General features: G+C 51.5%; 1 protein-coding gene across 7 annotated transcripts in view; it reads left to right on the top strand.

Moving 5' to 3' along the window:
- The first annotated feature begins 4,517 nt into the window (after positions 1-4,517).
- rimbp2b (RIMS binding protein 2b) overlaps positions 4,518-12,385 on the top strand; it is a 27,961-nt gene continuing 20,093 nt past the window's right edge. For 5 of the 7 annotated variants that reach the window (XR_009929073.1, XM_062454516.1, XM_062454518.1 and 2 more), the window contains exons 1-6: positions 6,197-6,315; positions 7,920-8,024; positions 9,450-9,500; positions 10,123-10,143; positions 11,387-11,428; positions 11,802-12,006. Coding sequence is in view for 6 of the 7 variants with exons in the window: in XM_062454516.1 (XP_062310500.1) it covers positions 7,923-8,024; positions 9,450-9,500; positions 10,123-10,143; positions 11,387-11,428; positions 11,802-12,006 (421 nt within the window). In the remaining variant the exon portion in view is untranslated. Of the gene's footprint in view, positions 4,600-6,192; positions 6,316-7,919; positions 8,025-9,449; positions 9,501-10,122; positions 10,144-11,386; positions 11,429-11,801; positions 12,007-12,385 lie in introns of those variants that run through there. The other 2 variants (XM_062454520.1, XM_062454521.1) reach the window with 1 other exon arrangement.

Raw genomic sequence — 12,385 nt, 5'->3', positions numbered from 1 at the left:
TAAGAATTTTTGTTTATTTTTGTTTCCGTTCGATTTGCATGTCGCTCGAGAATTCCGTCGGCGTCAACGTGATGACTTTGTGACGTTTTGCATAACGCGTGGGATGCATTTGTGTAAGAGCTGTTATTTGTGTGTCATGGCACCGACTTTGGTTCGTGATCCCCACGGCAACAACCCAGCCTGAGAGAGATGCATGTACCATACCGTTAGCTGTGTCCCCAGGCCCTGTCCACAGCGGTATGTACATGGTGGTCCTGGTCGTATGCTAAATCAGGTCGGTGTGTGTGGAAGGTGTGTGTGTGTGTGTGTGTGTGGAGGGTGTGTGTGTGTGTGTGTGTGGAGGGGGGGTAGAAGGGTGTTACATAAGCCCTCAGCTCCCATGCGCTGTTCTGGGCTGCTACACCCTGGAGGACATGCTCTCAGAAAGCACCAGAAATGTCAGCGGGCCTCCTGGTCTGGCCTTCGCTCTGAACAAAGGGCCGGGGACGGGAGAGAGGACGGGCCGGGAAGGAGCCGGGGCTGAGAGGGTAATCTGTCCTGACTGGCAGGAGAGGTCCTTTTAGCGGTGGGCCTCTCTTCTGTGTGTGCTCGGCTTACCTTCACATTTTATTCCGGCGGACTTTGAGTCTACTTTGTTTCGCTAGAGATCTGAAAAGGAAGAAAAAAGTATTGTATCATTCATGGAGCATTTAAGCCAGCTACCAGTTTAATGACGCTGTGGGTATTTAATAGTGCCAGATGCAGTAAATCAGTGTGAAATCCCGACATAGAGCCTGGAGGTGTGAAAACGTTCGAGCCTGTCATGGAATCTCAGGGAACGTCTCATTTAGTAAATCATAGCATGATGAATGGCACACTATACCGATTCCTCTCTATTGGAAAGACCCCGATCCATGCTGGTTTGTTGTTGTTACTGTGTGCGTGTGTGTGTGTGTGTGTGTGTGTAGGGCTGCAAGCTAACACAAGCACACACATCGGAGACGAGGGGGGCCGTCAGGAGTCATGAGCGTCCGTGTCCACCCAGCCAGCCTCTCTCAGCAGGGGTCCTCACAAGGAGTGACTCACGGCTCGGCTAATGCTAAAGCTAACAGGCTACGGGCTGGGGGGGGCGGGGGCGGGGGCGGGGGGGGGGGGGGGGGGGGGGAGGGGGGGGTGTTCCCATCAGCACCACGAGGGGGGGGGGGGCAGCGTCTACACTGGCTAATCGCCCCACGTTACTTTTGATTCCAACCCTTTCACTCCGCTGTGACGGGCCTCTCGTACCGTGTGGGATTATGGCTGTTGAATATTCTATTTTATTTTAACACAGTTTTGGTTTGTGTGGCTGTGGAGTTTTCCCCAACCATGAGAATCGGGATAGTTGCACTAGCAATGTCCATCTGAGCTCATCTCTGACTCTTACCACCTTGTTTGTCTCATCCTAGGTGCGATCATTTGACACCCGGTCGAGTCTACGTATTTCGCAACCATAAACGATATTTATGTTTTTTCGCTAACTTTAATAGCCGTGCTACTGGATGTTATTCCAAACTTGCTCCGACCTACGCTCAGAGAAGTGTGGAATCATTGGGTTCTGCACACAGTTAAAGTAGGATGTTCATGGTGCTGGAAGGACGCACCAGGAAGGTAATGTCTCTGTTGGGGTCATTTGAATTCACTCCCCGGTGCCCAGAGGCCCTCTTCTTTAGAGAGGCTGACTTTGTGTGTGGCGTTCTGCTCTGAATAAACAATCCATTAGAGCTGTGTGCTGTGGGTTCGCCCTGTCCTCTCCTCTCCTTTGTGCTCCTCTCCTCCACCCTCCTCTCCTCCACTCTCCTCTGCTGTACATCCCCTCCCTCTCCTCTCCACAACTCTCTTCTCCTCCACTCTCTTCTCCTCCACTCTCCTCTCCACAACTCTCCTCTCCTCCTCTGCTCTCCTCCTCTCGTCTCATCCTCTCGTCTCTGCTCGCTCCAGACAGCAACACTTCTCCCCCCCCTCCTCCCCCATTGTCGGCCTCTTCAGTCCCAGGGAATTACCCGAAGGACAAACTGTCCTGTAACGCCAGTCAGAAATGGCAAGCTAGTCTCTAGAAATGCTCTTATCTCCTTGTCCAGAGGGCTCTGAGAGGAGGGCCACAGACACAGACAGGGGGGCCACAGCTCCGGGAACACGCCGACAAAGTAAAGGGACGAGAGGCTGACTTTCACTGACATTTATGTCCGTTTCTGTTTGGCCTCTCTTGGTTCACCTCCCTCCTTCCTCTCTGAGCACAGACACCCCCAGTGCAGTTTTCAGTCACGGCGCAAAAAGCCCAGTTTTACACTGTCACACGAGGAATAATTGGGAATTCTGAACGTCACTTTCAGCAGCTGTCGCCCGTCCCCAGCCGGTTGTAAACTTGATATTTTGCGAAGGTTATTTATCCCTGTTCGAAATTAACGCCTGGCTTGATTCTGTCATATTTCCAACAGCGAGAGCGGACATGTATGCAAACAGACCGTCCAGGAGCCTGCGGTATTGAGTGCCAGTATATTGTGTTGGGGAGCCATCTTCCATCTGGTGTCTTCTCCTTCCCAGGGACATGGTTTTGTATTTTACATCAGAGCATCCCATCAGAGCTGTGGAACCAACCATGGTAACAGACTGGCTGGCCCGTTACCTAGGCGACGACAAAAAGCATTCGAAAACTCCTCGTTCTTTATCGGCGGGTTTACAGGACGAGGCCTGGCTGTACAGCAGGCTCCAGACAGCTCTGCCCTGTGTGTACGCCAGTAGTCATTTATTTAAACAGGTGGGCGTTGAAGGCATGCTCCTGTGTCCATGGAGACCAGGCTACATCTCCATACTCATTGATTCCACACGGGGGGGATTGTTTGTGAGCAGAGAGACCTTTGTCAACATCACATTTTCTCCAGAAGCTGTATCGATCCAGGCAAGACAAGAGAGGCGCATTCCGCGTACGTAGGAAACCCTCACGAGGCTTGCGGCGCTGTCACCTGGGTAACAGGCGTCAGGATGTCTGAACACCGCAGGGGCCCGGGTGAGGACCAGGAGGATCTGACGCGGGGGTAACAAGGAGAGAGCAGCCCAACACGCTGCTGCCTCCAGAGGGGGTCGGGCGGGGCTGCTCCCCGCCCTCCAGGCTCCGCTCTAATGAGACACACGGCAGCGCTCGGAGGCCGGCCGCGGCCAGACCACGTCTGGACAAACCGCCCCCCCCTCACCCCCCCCCATCCTCCTGGCCCCCCACCGGTCTTCTCTCAACAAAAGCAGGGAATCTCAGGTATTCTGCACATGTGCCTAATTACCCCGTGCCGTGGTCCAAATGCATTATTCACAAGCCATCCTTTTCTTGCCTCCTGAAAAATGAATAGAATTCATCCTAATGAACTCCCTGTCGGCAAAACATCAAATGCCACAACACTTCCTCTGAGCAGATTACCTTAAATAACAACTGCATGTCTTAGTTTTTTAGGGGGGGTTCTGTGCATCTCTCCTGTGTGTCTCTGGGCCTGCCCCTGTATTCATGTCCTGGCCTCTGCTAACATTTCTCAGCTCGGAGATGAAGGATCAATGGACGGGAATCGGAATGCCAATGCAATCATGTGCTTATACAGGAAAGATTAGAATTGACTGGAGGGAGCTGATGCAGATTGAAATGCCAAAGATCTTTGGATGAAAGCGAATTTAAGTCGGTTCACCTGAGTTGTCGTGCATCTTGATCTATGACGTGTGTTCCTCGTACAGTACGTTCCCTCTGTCCTGTTCTTCCACGGACGCCGCGCATGTGCGCGCGTGTTTGTTTGCGTGTCTTTGCTTTACCCGCCACCGAAACACGGCTGACCTTCCCTAAGTAAAACATCAGGAAATAGCAGTGCAACCCTGTGCACTGTCAGGGGCCATTAGCAGACATGCTGTACTTACAGTAAATCTATCATGCATGAGCGGGCGAGGCCTCTGGACTCAGCCCCTGCCGACGGAGCCCGAGCGAAAAGCGCGTCACAACAGAGCGTTCTTCATTCGACACTGTAAATTGCATCCTTGGCGTGTCTCATGGCTGTTGATTGAACGTAATTACGTTTTCCTCCTCCGCCATGAAGGGATGTTTTTTAATCTCCCCCTGACACACTTGGTGTGGGGGGCGGGGGGGGCTGTGCGGTGGTAGCGGGGGTATAAAAATGCAAATCGAATTTGCATTCTGTGAATCTGTGTCGCTGGAAGCGTCACGCCATTTTCACCGCCATTTCCTACCCACCGCTTTGCAGTAAAGGCCCTGTGTTTCACCTGCTGACATGTGGCGCACGCGTTTTGGGCCGTTCTGTTTTGGCGTGATACCGAAATCCAGAGACGGTTGTAGCTTTAGTCATGCTCCCTAGGACAGATGAGGGATCTGCCTCGGTTTGCCACGTGGATGAATAATGCATGGCCCGTCGCTGGTAACACGGTAGCACGGAGCAATGCTCTGGCCCAATCATGCTGCCCAGTCGGGGTCTGAACACCACCTCTCTCTGTCTCTCCTCCTCTCCTCAGGAGAATGAGCTCCAAGATGTTCTCCAGGAGAAGCACCTGAATCTCCAGTTGTTCAACAACAGCCACAAGGCGTCCGAATATGAGAAGGTAAGTTTAGAGACCGTCACACGCTGGCATAGGACTGCTGCTCGGTGAAACATTCAGCTTGTCCGCACACGCACCCCTCGGGACAGATTCTCCCCCCTCTACTGAATCATATGTCATCTGAATCTTTAGTTTTTTTTCTGATGAGCCAATGGCCATAAGATCCTGTTGTCTTTACTCCTCCTGTCCAATCAGACGGGGGTATTGTGTTTCCTGAGCTCCCGCCCCCCTCCTCTCTAAGCTACAGCTGCAAAGATGAATGTTTACCTTCCTCCAGTGTAGCATGTTGAGTTGTGTCTCTTCCCCTGCCTCTTCTCTGTCACCACCAGCCTTGAGCCTTCACTTCCTTTAGAGCCCCATCAGCCTCCTCTTAGCCCCCAGACCTCCTGGGTCGACCTGGGCTGATAACACAGAGCGCTTTCTTTTGACCGAAAAAAAAAAAAAAGGCAATTTCCTGGAGAGGAGTAGTTGATTGGCGGGTTGCTGTTGCCGGGTGGAGGGAGAGGGGCGGGATGTTGCCGCGGGGATGCTGGTTATTGATGTCTTATCGGGAGCCGGGGGGCGTGTCTCCCAGCAACCATCGCTCAGTGTTATCGCTGGAGGCGGATATGAGAGGAGCACTCTGACGGCAGTGCGGATGTCAGCCCTCTCCCTGCGCTGCAACACACCCGAGCCCCCCTGCCTCGCCCCCCTCTCTGATCCCTATCATGTCCCTGAGTCTGGCCATGTCCCAGCCTTCCTGTACCCATGTACCCTGTCTGAGCTGGCTGCGTTAGCTCTATCACTGGCTCCATCTGGACACTTTAACCCCACTGTGGTCTCTTTCTCAGACCACCACTACCACGACCCCCCCCCCCCACCCCCCTCCACCCCAGTGTGCAGATACATCTGTTGTCGTCACGGTAACAGCCTCCTTCCTGTCTCATTAGTCATTTATGGCCGCAGCGTGAGATCACCGTTAGCGGTGGGGGCCGGCTAGCGTGGCCGTATCGTGGGGGGCCGGCACACCTCAATTAGCATCAGAGGAGTCTCTTGAAACGCTGTCTGCTGTCAGAGGCCCAGGACAAGTGGTCTTTCATAGAAAACACTCATGTGTCAGGAGAGCACGAGATAACAGTGGAGCTCTCCGTTCACCTCAACGCACGTCAGACAACCAAGTAGCCCTCTTCTCACGCTCACCACCCTCCTAGTACACAAGTAGCAAACACCGCTAGGACGCCCAAGTAGCAAACACCGCTAGGACGCCCAAGTAGCAAACACCGCTGGGACGCCCAAGTAGCAAACACCGCTGGGACGCCCAAGTAGCAAACACCGCTGGGACGCCCAAGTAGCAAACACCGCTAGGACGCCCAAGTAGCAAACACCGCTAGGACGCCCAAGTAGCAAACACCGCTAGGACGCCCAAGTAGCAAACCAACCCGCAGGCTCAGTGATGCCGTCTGCCTGTGATGGTGAGACCGGTGGGAGGCGACCTCTGCTGTCCACAATATCACAGCTTTTATTCCACTATGTTCCACCAGCCAGGTTCTCATGTCAGCACGTCCAGGCCCAGTGTGTCTCACCTTGTCTCCTTACTGTGTGTGTGTGTGTGTGCAGGTAAAGTCCGAGTATGACCTGCTCAGAGACACGCTTGGTGCTGTGACTCGGGAGAGAGATTCAGCCCTGCGGGAGAAGACCCAGCTCCAAGGCAAACTGGAGAACCTAGAGCAGGTGCTCAAGGTGAGAACCCAGGGTTGCCTCGCCACGGCCGGGACCCCACTTGGGAGAACCTTCCTGTGTATGTTCCGCGGGCTTGTGTTCCCTGTCGTAGCTCAGGTCTTCTTGTAGGACCCCAACCCCCCGACTCTTAGTCTCAGCTCCCTGACTCCTGCCCCTGTGTTCCCTCTGCCCCGCTCCGTGGTTATCTTCCACGATAGTCCTCCTTTCTGCTCTCTCTTACTTTCTCTCCCTCTTTTTCTCTCTCTGTCTCTGTCTCTGTCTGTCTCTGTCTCTGTCTCTGTCTCTCTCTCTCTCTCTCTCTCTCTCTCTCTCTCTCTCTCTCTCTCTCTCTCTGTCTCTCTCTCTGTCTCTCTGACTGTCTAATGTCGCTGACCTGTCTGTTGCTTTCTAGAGCCGAGGTGGGAGGTCTGACCAGGAGCTGTGAAAAGACTAGAAGCTCGGACCAGTCTGCCCCCTCCCTCCCCCTTTCCCCCTCCCTCCGCCCCTCCTTCCCTCCCCCACCACTCTCCTCCCCCTGCTAGATTGATAAGGTATCACTGCTATGCCACGTCCATTAGAGAACAGCCCACTGTAGAGCCCGCACCCCACCTCTACCCATGTGAATGCTCCCCTACTATGTAGTGGCTTTGCTGTCTCTCTCCGCTGTCTCTAAGGCCTGCTTTCCTAGCTCATGACCGGGCAGCCGGCTTTGAGGGCAGCGCATTCTGGAATGTGCCGGTGATGCATGACGAGGCAGACCTGTGTTTGGCTGTAGGGGTCTGGGCACAGGGACCGGTAGAGGGGCAGCGGGGTTAAGGGCCGGGTGACGATCACTGTTTATGGTCATCTTGAGTTTCACGCACATGCTTGACGACGTCAACTAACCTACAGAATGAGTTTAATATTGGCATGGAAATGTTTTTTGCTGTATTCCCCCCCTAACAACAATGTTGGTATGTTGGTTTTCTGATTATTCACATGGTTTGAGAGCTGTCTGATGACACAATGTGATTGCCTTCAGGCTTTTGTTTTGTATGGCTTTTTTTATGTTGTTATGGATGACCACAGACATGTAAGCACAGATTGGAGTTTGCTCACCCTTTCCGAGTAACTGAAAACCCTACGGTATGTTGATCGCGCAAATGCAGCATTTCTTTCGGAGGCTTTTCGTTAAAGATACGCCTGACAGGGAATGTTACCTGAAGAGGGCAGCAAACCTAAAACCAGTGCATTGATCATTTGTTTTCATGCACAGCTAAGCATCTTCTCTCCTCTCCCACCTGCACCGATCTAACCCACAGATCAGGAGCGTACGATCTGACTCAAGCTTTATCTGTACTGTATCAGAACATTCCGCACAAATCGTCTACCGCGTGCGTCTTCGCGGCACGGCGTCCAGGGCCGTGACATTCCGCGGCACTAGACAGCTGACCTCCAGAGAGAGGGGGGAGGGGTCATCCTGGGGTGTAGTTAGGCCTCACGCTCATCAGTCGTCGTGGTGATGCCAGAGTTGGTACAGAGGACTGGAGATGCATTCTAGCCTGACGAGCCCTGGGTCTTTCACTCGACTAACAGCAGCCCACTCTATCCTCCCCCCTGTCTCTCCCCCGGCCCCCTGTGGACAGCATATGCGCGAGGCTGCAGAGAGGCGGCAGCAGCTAGAGTTGGAGCATGAGCAAGCCTTGGCTGTCCTCAATGCAAAGCAGCAGGAGATTGACCTTCTGCAGAAGGTAAGGTGCGCCCCCCGGGGGGCGGGGGCGGGGGGGGGGGGGGGGGGGGGTAGGTTACGCAGCTCGCCAAATGCCCAGGAGGGGATGACCTCTCTCGTTAGCCCAGCCTCGTTCCTTGTCAGAGGTCAGAGGTCAAACGCATGATGATGCGGCCTCATCTACTACAGCGTAGGCTCCCTTTTTTTTGAATCGTCTCTCTCCGGCTCCTGCATCGCCCCCTCCAGGCTGGGAGGGGAAGGACACGCAGCAACAGCCGCCCTCCACGTCGAGCAGATAAGCCCCCTGGACGCCAGATCTTTTTACGTGGCGGTTGTGGAAGCTGAACGTGGCTGGGCTGAGCGGTTCGGTGTTTCGTCTGGCTCCTCTAAGGGGAGAGGTGGATGACGTCCCGACACGAGGCGTCTGTGTGAGCGTGATGTCTGGCACCAGCCCCTGCCTCTTGTGTCAGTGTTCCTGTTGTAATGCTAATTTTAGAGCCGGCCATGAACAGACAGGTTCCGTTTCTGCTCGTTAGCCGGAGATGCTCGTTAGACTGTTATCTTCCTTCAGAGACATTGGCTGCTTTTTTTTTTGCGTTCTCTCTTGAATTAATTGCTCGCGAAGTGGATTCATAAAATTGGAAGGTCTGCAGATGCTGCCTCATTCATGTGGAACGTGCAGTTTCTCAACAGATGTTCTCAGTCACAATAAGTAAACTAGCATGAATTATTTTCTGCTTTGTATGCGGTACAGTGAGATGAAAGTACACATAGATGAATCCTCTTGAAGGCCCTTCACCTAGTTTGAAGATATCTATTTTATGCTTATAACACCTGGTCAGATTTATTCAGCGTCAATCAGGATCATTTTTTTGTTGTGTTTGTAAACCTATTACACACAACATTGGGCTCACAGATGGCCCTGGTAACAGCTCAACCCAAATCACACTGACAAGTTAACCATTGCCCTGTTTCCAGAAGTTAGCATGCTAATTCCAGTGTGTGGGGTGCTGTGTTTGGTAGTGGATGCTAATGCTAGTGTGTGAGGTGCTGTGTTTGGTAGTGGAGGCTAATGCAAGTGTGTAAGGTGCTGTGTTTGGTAGTGGATGCTAATGCTAGTGTGTGAGGTGCTGTGTTTGGTAGTGGAGGCTAATGCCAGTATGTGAGGTGCTGTATTTGGTAGTGGATGCTAATGCCAGTGTGTGAGGTGCTGTGTTTGGTAGTGGATGCTAATGCTAGTGTGTGAGGTGCTGTGTTTGGTCGTGGATGCTAATGCCAGTATGTGAGGTGCTGTGTTTGGTAGTGGATGCTAATGCTAGTGTGTGAGGTGCTGTGTTTGGTCATGGATGCTAATGCTAGTGTGTGAGGTGCTGTGTTTGGTCATGGATGCTAATGCTAGTGTGTGAGGTGCTGTGTTTGTACTGACCTTAGTCTCTCTCTGTTCCAGGCTCAGGTTGAGGCTAAGAAGGAGCATGAGGGCGCGGTCCATCAGTTAGAGGTGAGTGTCAGGTCCCCAAGGGGGCGGATGGAGACTTGGCTGGGGGTGTGGGGGGCAGGCTGGCTGGCTGGAGGTGGACTGATTGGGTCAGACAGCCAGTGGGACTTGACAGAAGCCTGGAACTACTCTCAGTCTCTCTGAGCCCCTTGGCGGAGACCCATGTGACTTGATGGGATCTGTCTAAACACCCGTTGAAGTAGTATTTGACATTTTTAAGAACATTTTAAGCATCGCTAATATGTGTATATACTATTACATGTTTATTTCACCTGGGAAGTCAAGTATGAATAAATTCTTATCCACAATATCGGCCTATGTAAACTGACAGTACAAAGTGTGAATCTAACAATGTTTTGTAAATATATAAAAAAGTATTATTCTCTATAACCATACCAACCATTACCAATCATTATTTCATATTATCCATAGATACTTTCCTTATATATTATTTAGAATACTGTAATGAATAGGTTTTGCATGGATGCTGCTGAAGACCTTATTTTTATATGTTAAATATGTTTTGGTTTCAAGGTATGTGAGTGTTCACATGTGTAATTGTGCTTAATTTCTTCCCTACATCTCTTTTCACTGTGTTACTGGTGTGTGTTTAATGCATATACAGAACCACTTGGACAGCATGCAGGTATTTCAGAATTGTTTTTATTTACTTAATATTTTTCATCTCTACTTGTACAGTACATTGGATATATCCCTCCTACTGTAGCTTTCTGGCCTTTGAGGTAATTGATGACATTTAAAAAAAAGAAAACTTTTTGTATCAGAAATTATGATTTCAGAATGGATCGGTTGTACCCTTATGCATATATCACACAAAGATGGAATTTCGTGTGAGAGTTCTTTTTGTATTTGTTCTGTTTTGGAACCATGAGCTGAGCAACACGAGCATGGCATGATCTGGCTCTCTCTCTCTGCTGTGGCAGACTTTCCAACATGGAGCGCTGCGCGCCTCTCTGAGTCTGCACGCACAGGGACGGCAGTCGCTCGCCTTTTTCCATTCAGCTTGTCATCAGCATGTGCTGGAGATCCATCAGACCTAAGAACCCACACTGAAAACACGCTAAAATCCTAATAGCGTGGTCCTAATGGCGTGAGATATGAGAACATGAGAGAGGAGGGGGGAGAGAACGAAAGGGAGGGAGGGGTTGGAGGAAGAGAGAGGGGAGGTAGAAGGAGAGAGAGTGGGGTGGCTGTAGGAGGGCGTAGCGGGTGAGAAAAAGAGATGCATTTGATGCTAATTCTCATGTTATACTTCAAGTTCATCGTGTTTGGCGTGGCATGCACTGCAGCATGTGTTTCACAGGGCTGCCACGGGCTCCGGAGCGAGCTACGTGATGCTAATAGGCTAACCGTACTTTGTGCGCTAATGCACCCAGCCATCGAATCACACGCGGGGAGCGCACTGGAAAGGTCACCCCCCTTCCTATAACAGCATGTTCATGCCCTGCCGAACAATAACTTGCCTGCATGAAAGTCACCCACGGTGCTTAACACAACTCCAAAGACGTTGCAGCAAGGCAGCGGCGCTGGGCTTCTGGGCAACCCTGCCAGCTCCATGGTCTCCTTCTGAGGTGGTGAGATGTAGGGGGGGGGGGACCTTGGGTTTAAAATCCCATTGATACCCATGGGTCGGCTGCCCTCATAAAATCCTGGGTAGTCCGACTCATGAATGTTGTTTTATTCAGAGGTAGTCCTTGGATGTACTGCCCCTGTATTGTCTCTAACCTGCACAGGGGGACAGTGTTTCACAAGCCTGAGGGGTTTCACTGCATGGTTCTGTGGTGTTGTCAACTGCTGTCGCCCCTCTTGTCAGCCCATGTGACTCACGATGACTCTTGCCTCTATTCTACTATCTCTATGCAATGAAGTTGAGGAGCGTGTCCCGCACTTTGAACACAGTGCAGTTTTTGGTATGCATACTTCCTCTGAGCAAGAGGCTGCTCTTTTAGAATCATGTGCATTTACTGTAGCCGTGCATGTGATATTTGCATACTGTGACTAGACTAGGTGTGTAGGAATGGTCTTGATAGGAACCCTTCAACACCCCTTATGTCTCAGTAATGGATTAGCCCACATTTTAAAAGCCCAATATCACATTCTTCACTTTAACTGTTTCTAGATTTTGACATCCTAACTGGTTTTAACACTTTTCCACTTCCTTTCCTCTTATCACTTTCTACCTTTTTTTGTCTGGATCCTTCCTCCCTTCCTACCTCCCTTCCTTCCTACCTTCCTTTTTTCCTCCCTCTCTCTCTGTCTGTGTCTCTCTCTCTCTGTCATCAGGCCAAAGTGCGAGAGCTGGAGGAGAAATGTCGGACGCAGAGTGAGCAGTTCAACCTCCTGTCCAAAGAGCTGGAGAAGTTCCGGCTGCAGGCGGGGAAGTTTGATATCCTGGGCACCGACCCCTTAACTGTATGTGAATCCCCCGGTTCCCCTAACAAGACCCTCTCCCAGCTCCTCAACGGACTGGCTGCCCCCATCGGGAAAGGTGGGTGGCGTCCCTTCCACCCCGGGTGTGTCATAACTGGCCGCGTTAGCGCGTCACAGAGCATTGCCCTTTGGGAAAAAGGCCTGACGTCACTGTTTAAACGTGGTTATAGACATCGGAGAGGTTGTGTGTGTGTATGTGTGACACTCCAAAGATTTAGTGAAGCCTATTGCAGTGACGCGGGAGATGTTTTTGTATAAACAATCTCTTTAGTGGATGAGGTGGGAGCCACGTGCAGCTGCGCTTGAAATTGGATATGTGGAAAGCTTGTGACGCGCACAGGGGCAAACGCTGCGCTACTAATGAAATAATCAATCATGGAGCATGTTCTTTATCCTCAACAGCATGCCACCGGCTTGTTGTTGTCTGTAACAACCAG

This window comes from Osmerus eperlanus, chromosome 28, assembly GCF_963692335.1.
Source record: "Osmerus eperlanus chromosome 28, fOsmEpe2.1, whole genome shotgun sequence".
NCBI lineage: Eukaryota > Metazoa > Chordata > Actinopteri > Osmeriformes > Osmeridae > Osmerus > Osmerus eperlanus.
The sequence above is the reverse complement of the archived record's forward strand: the minus strand, read 5'-3'. Positions and strand labels throughout refer to the sequence as shown.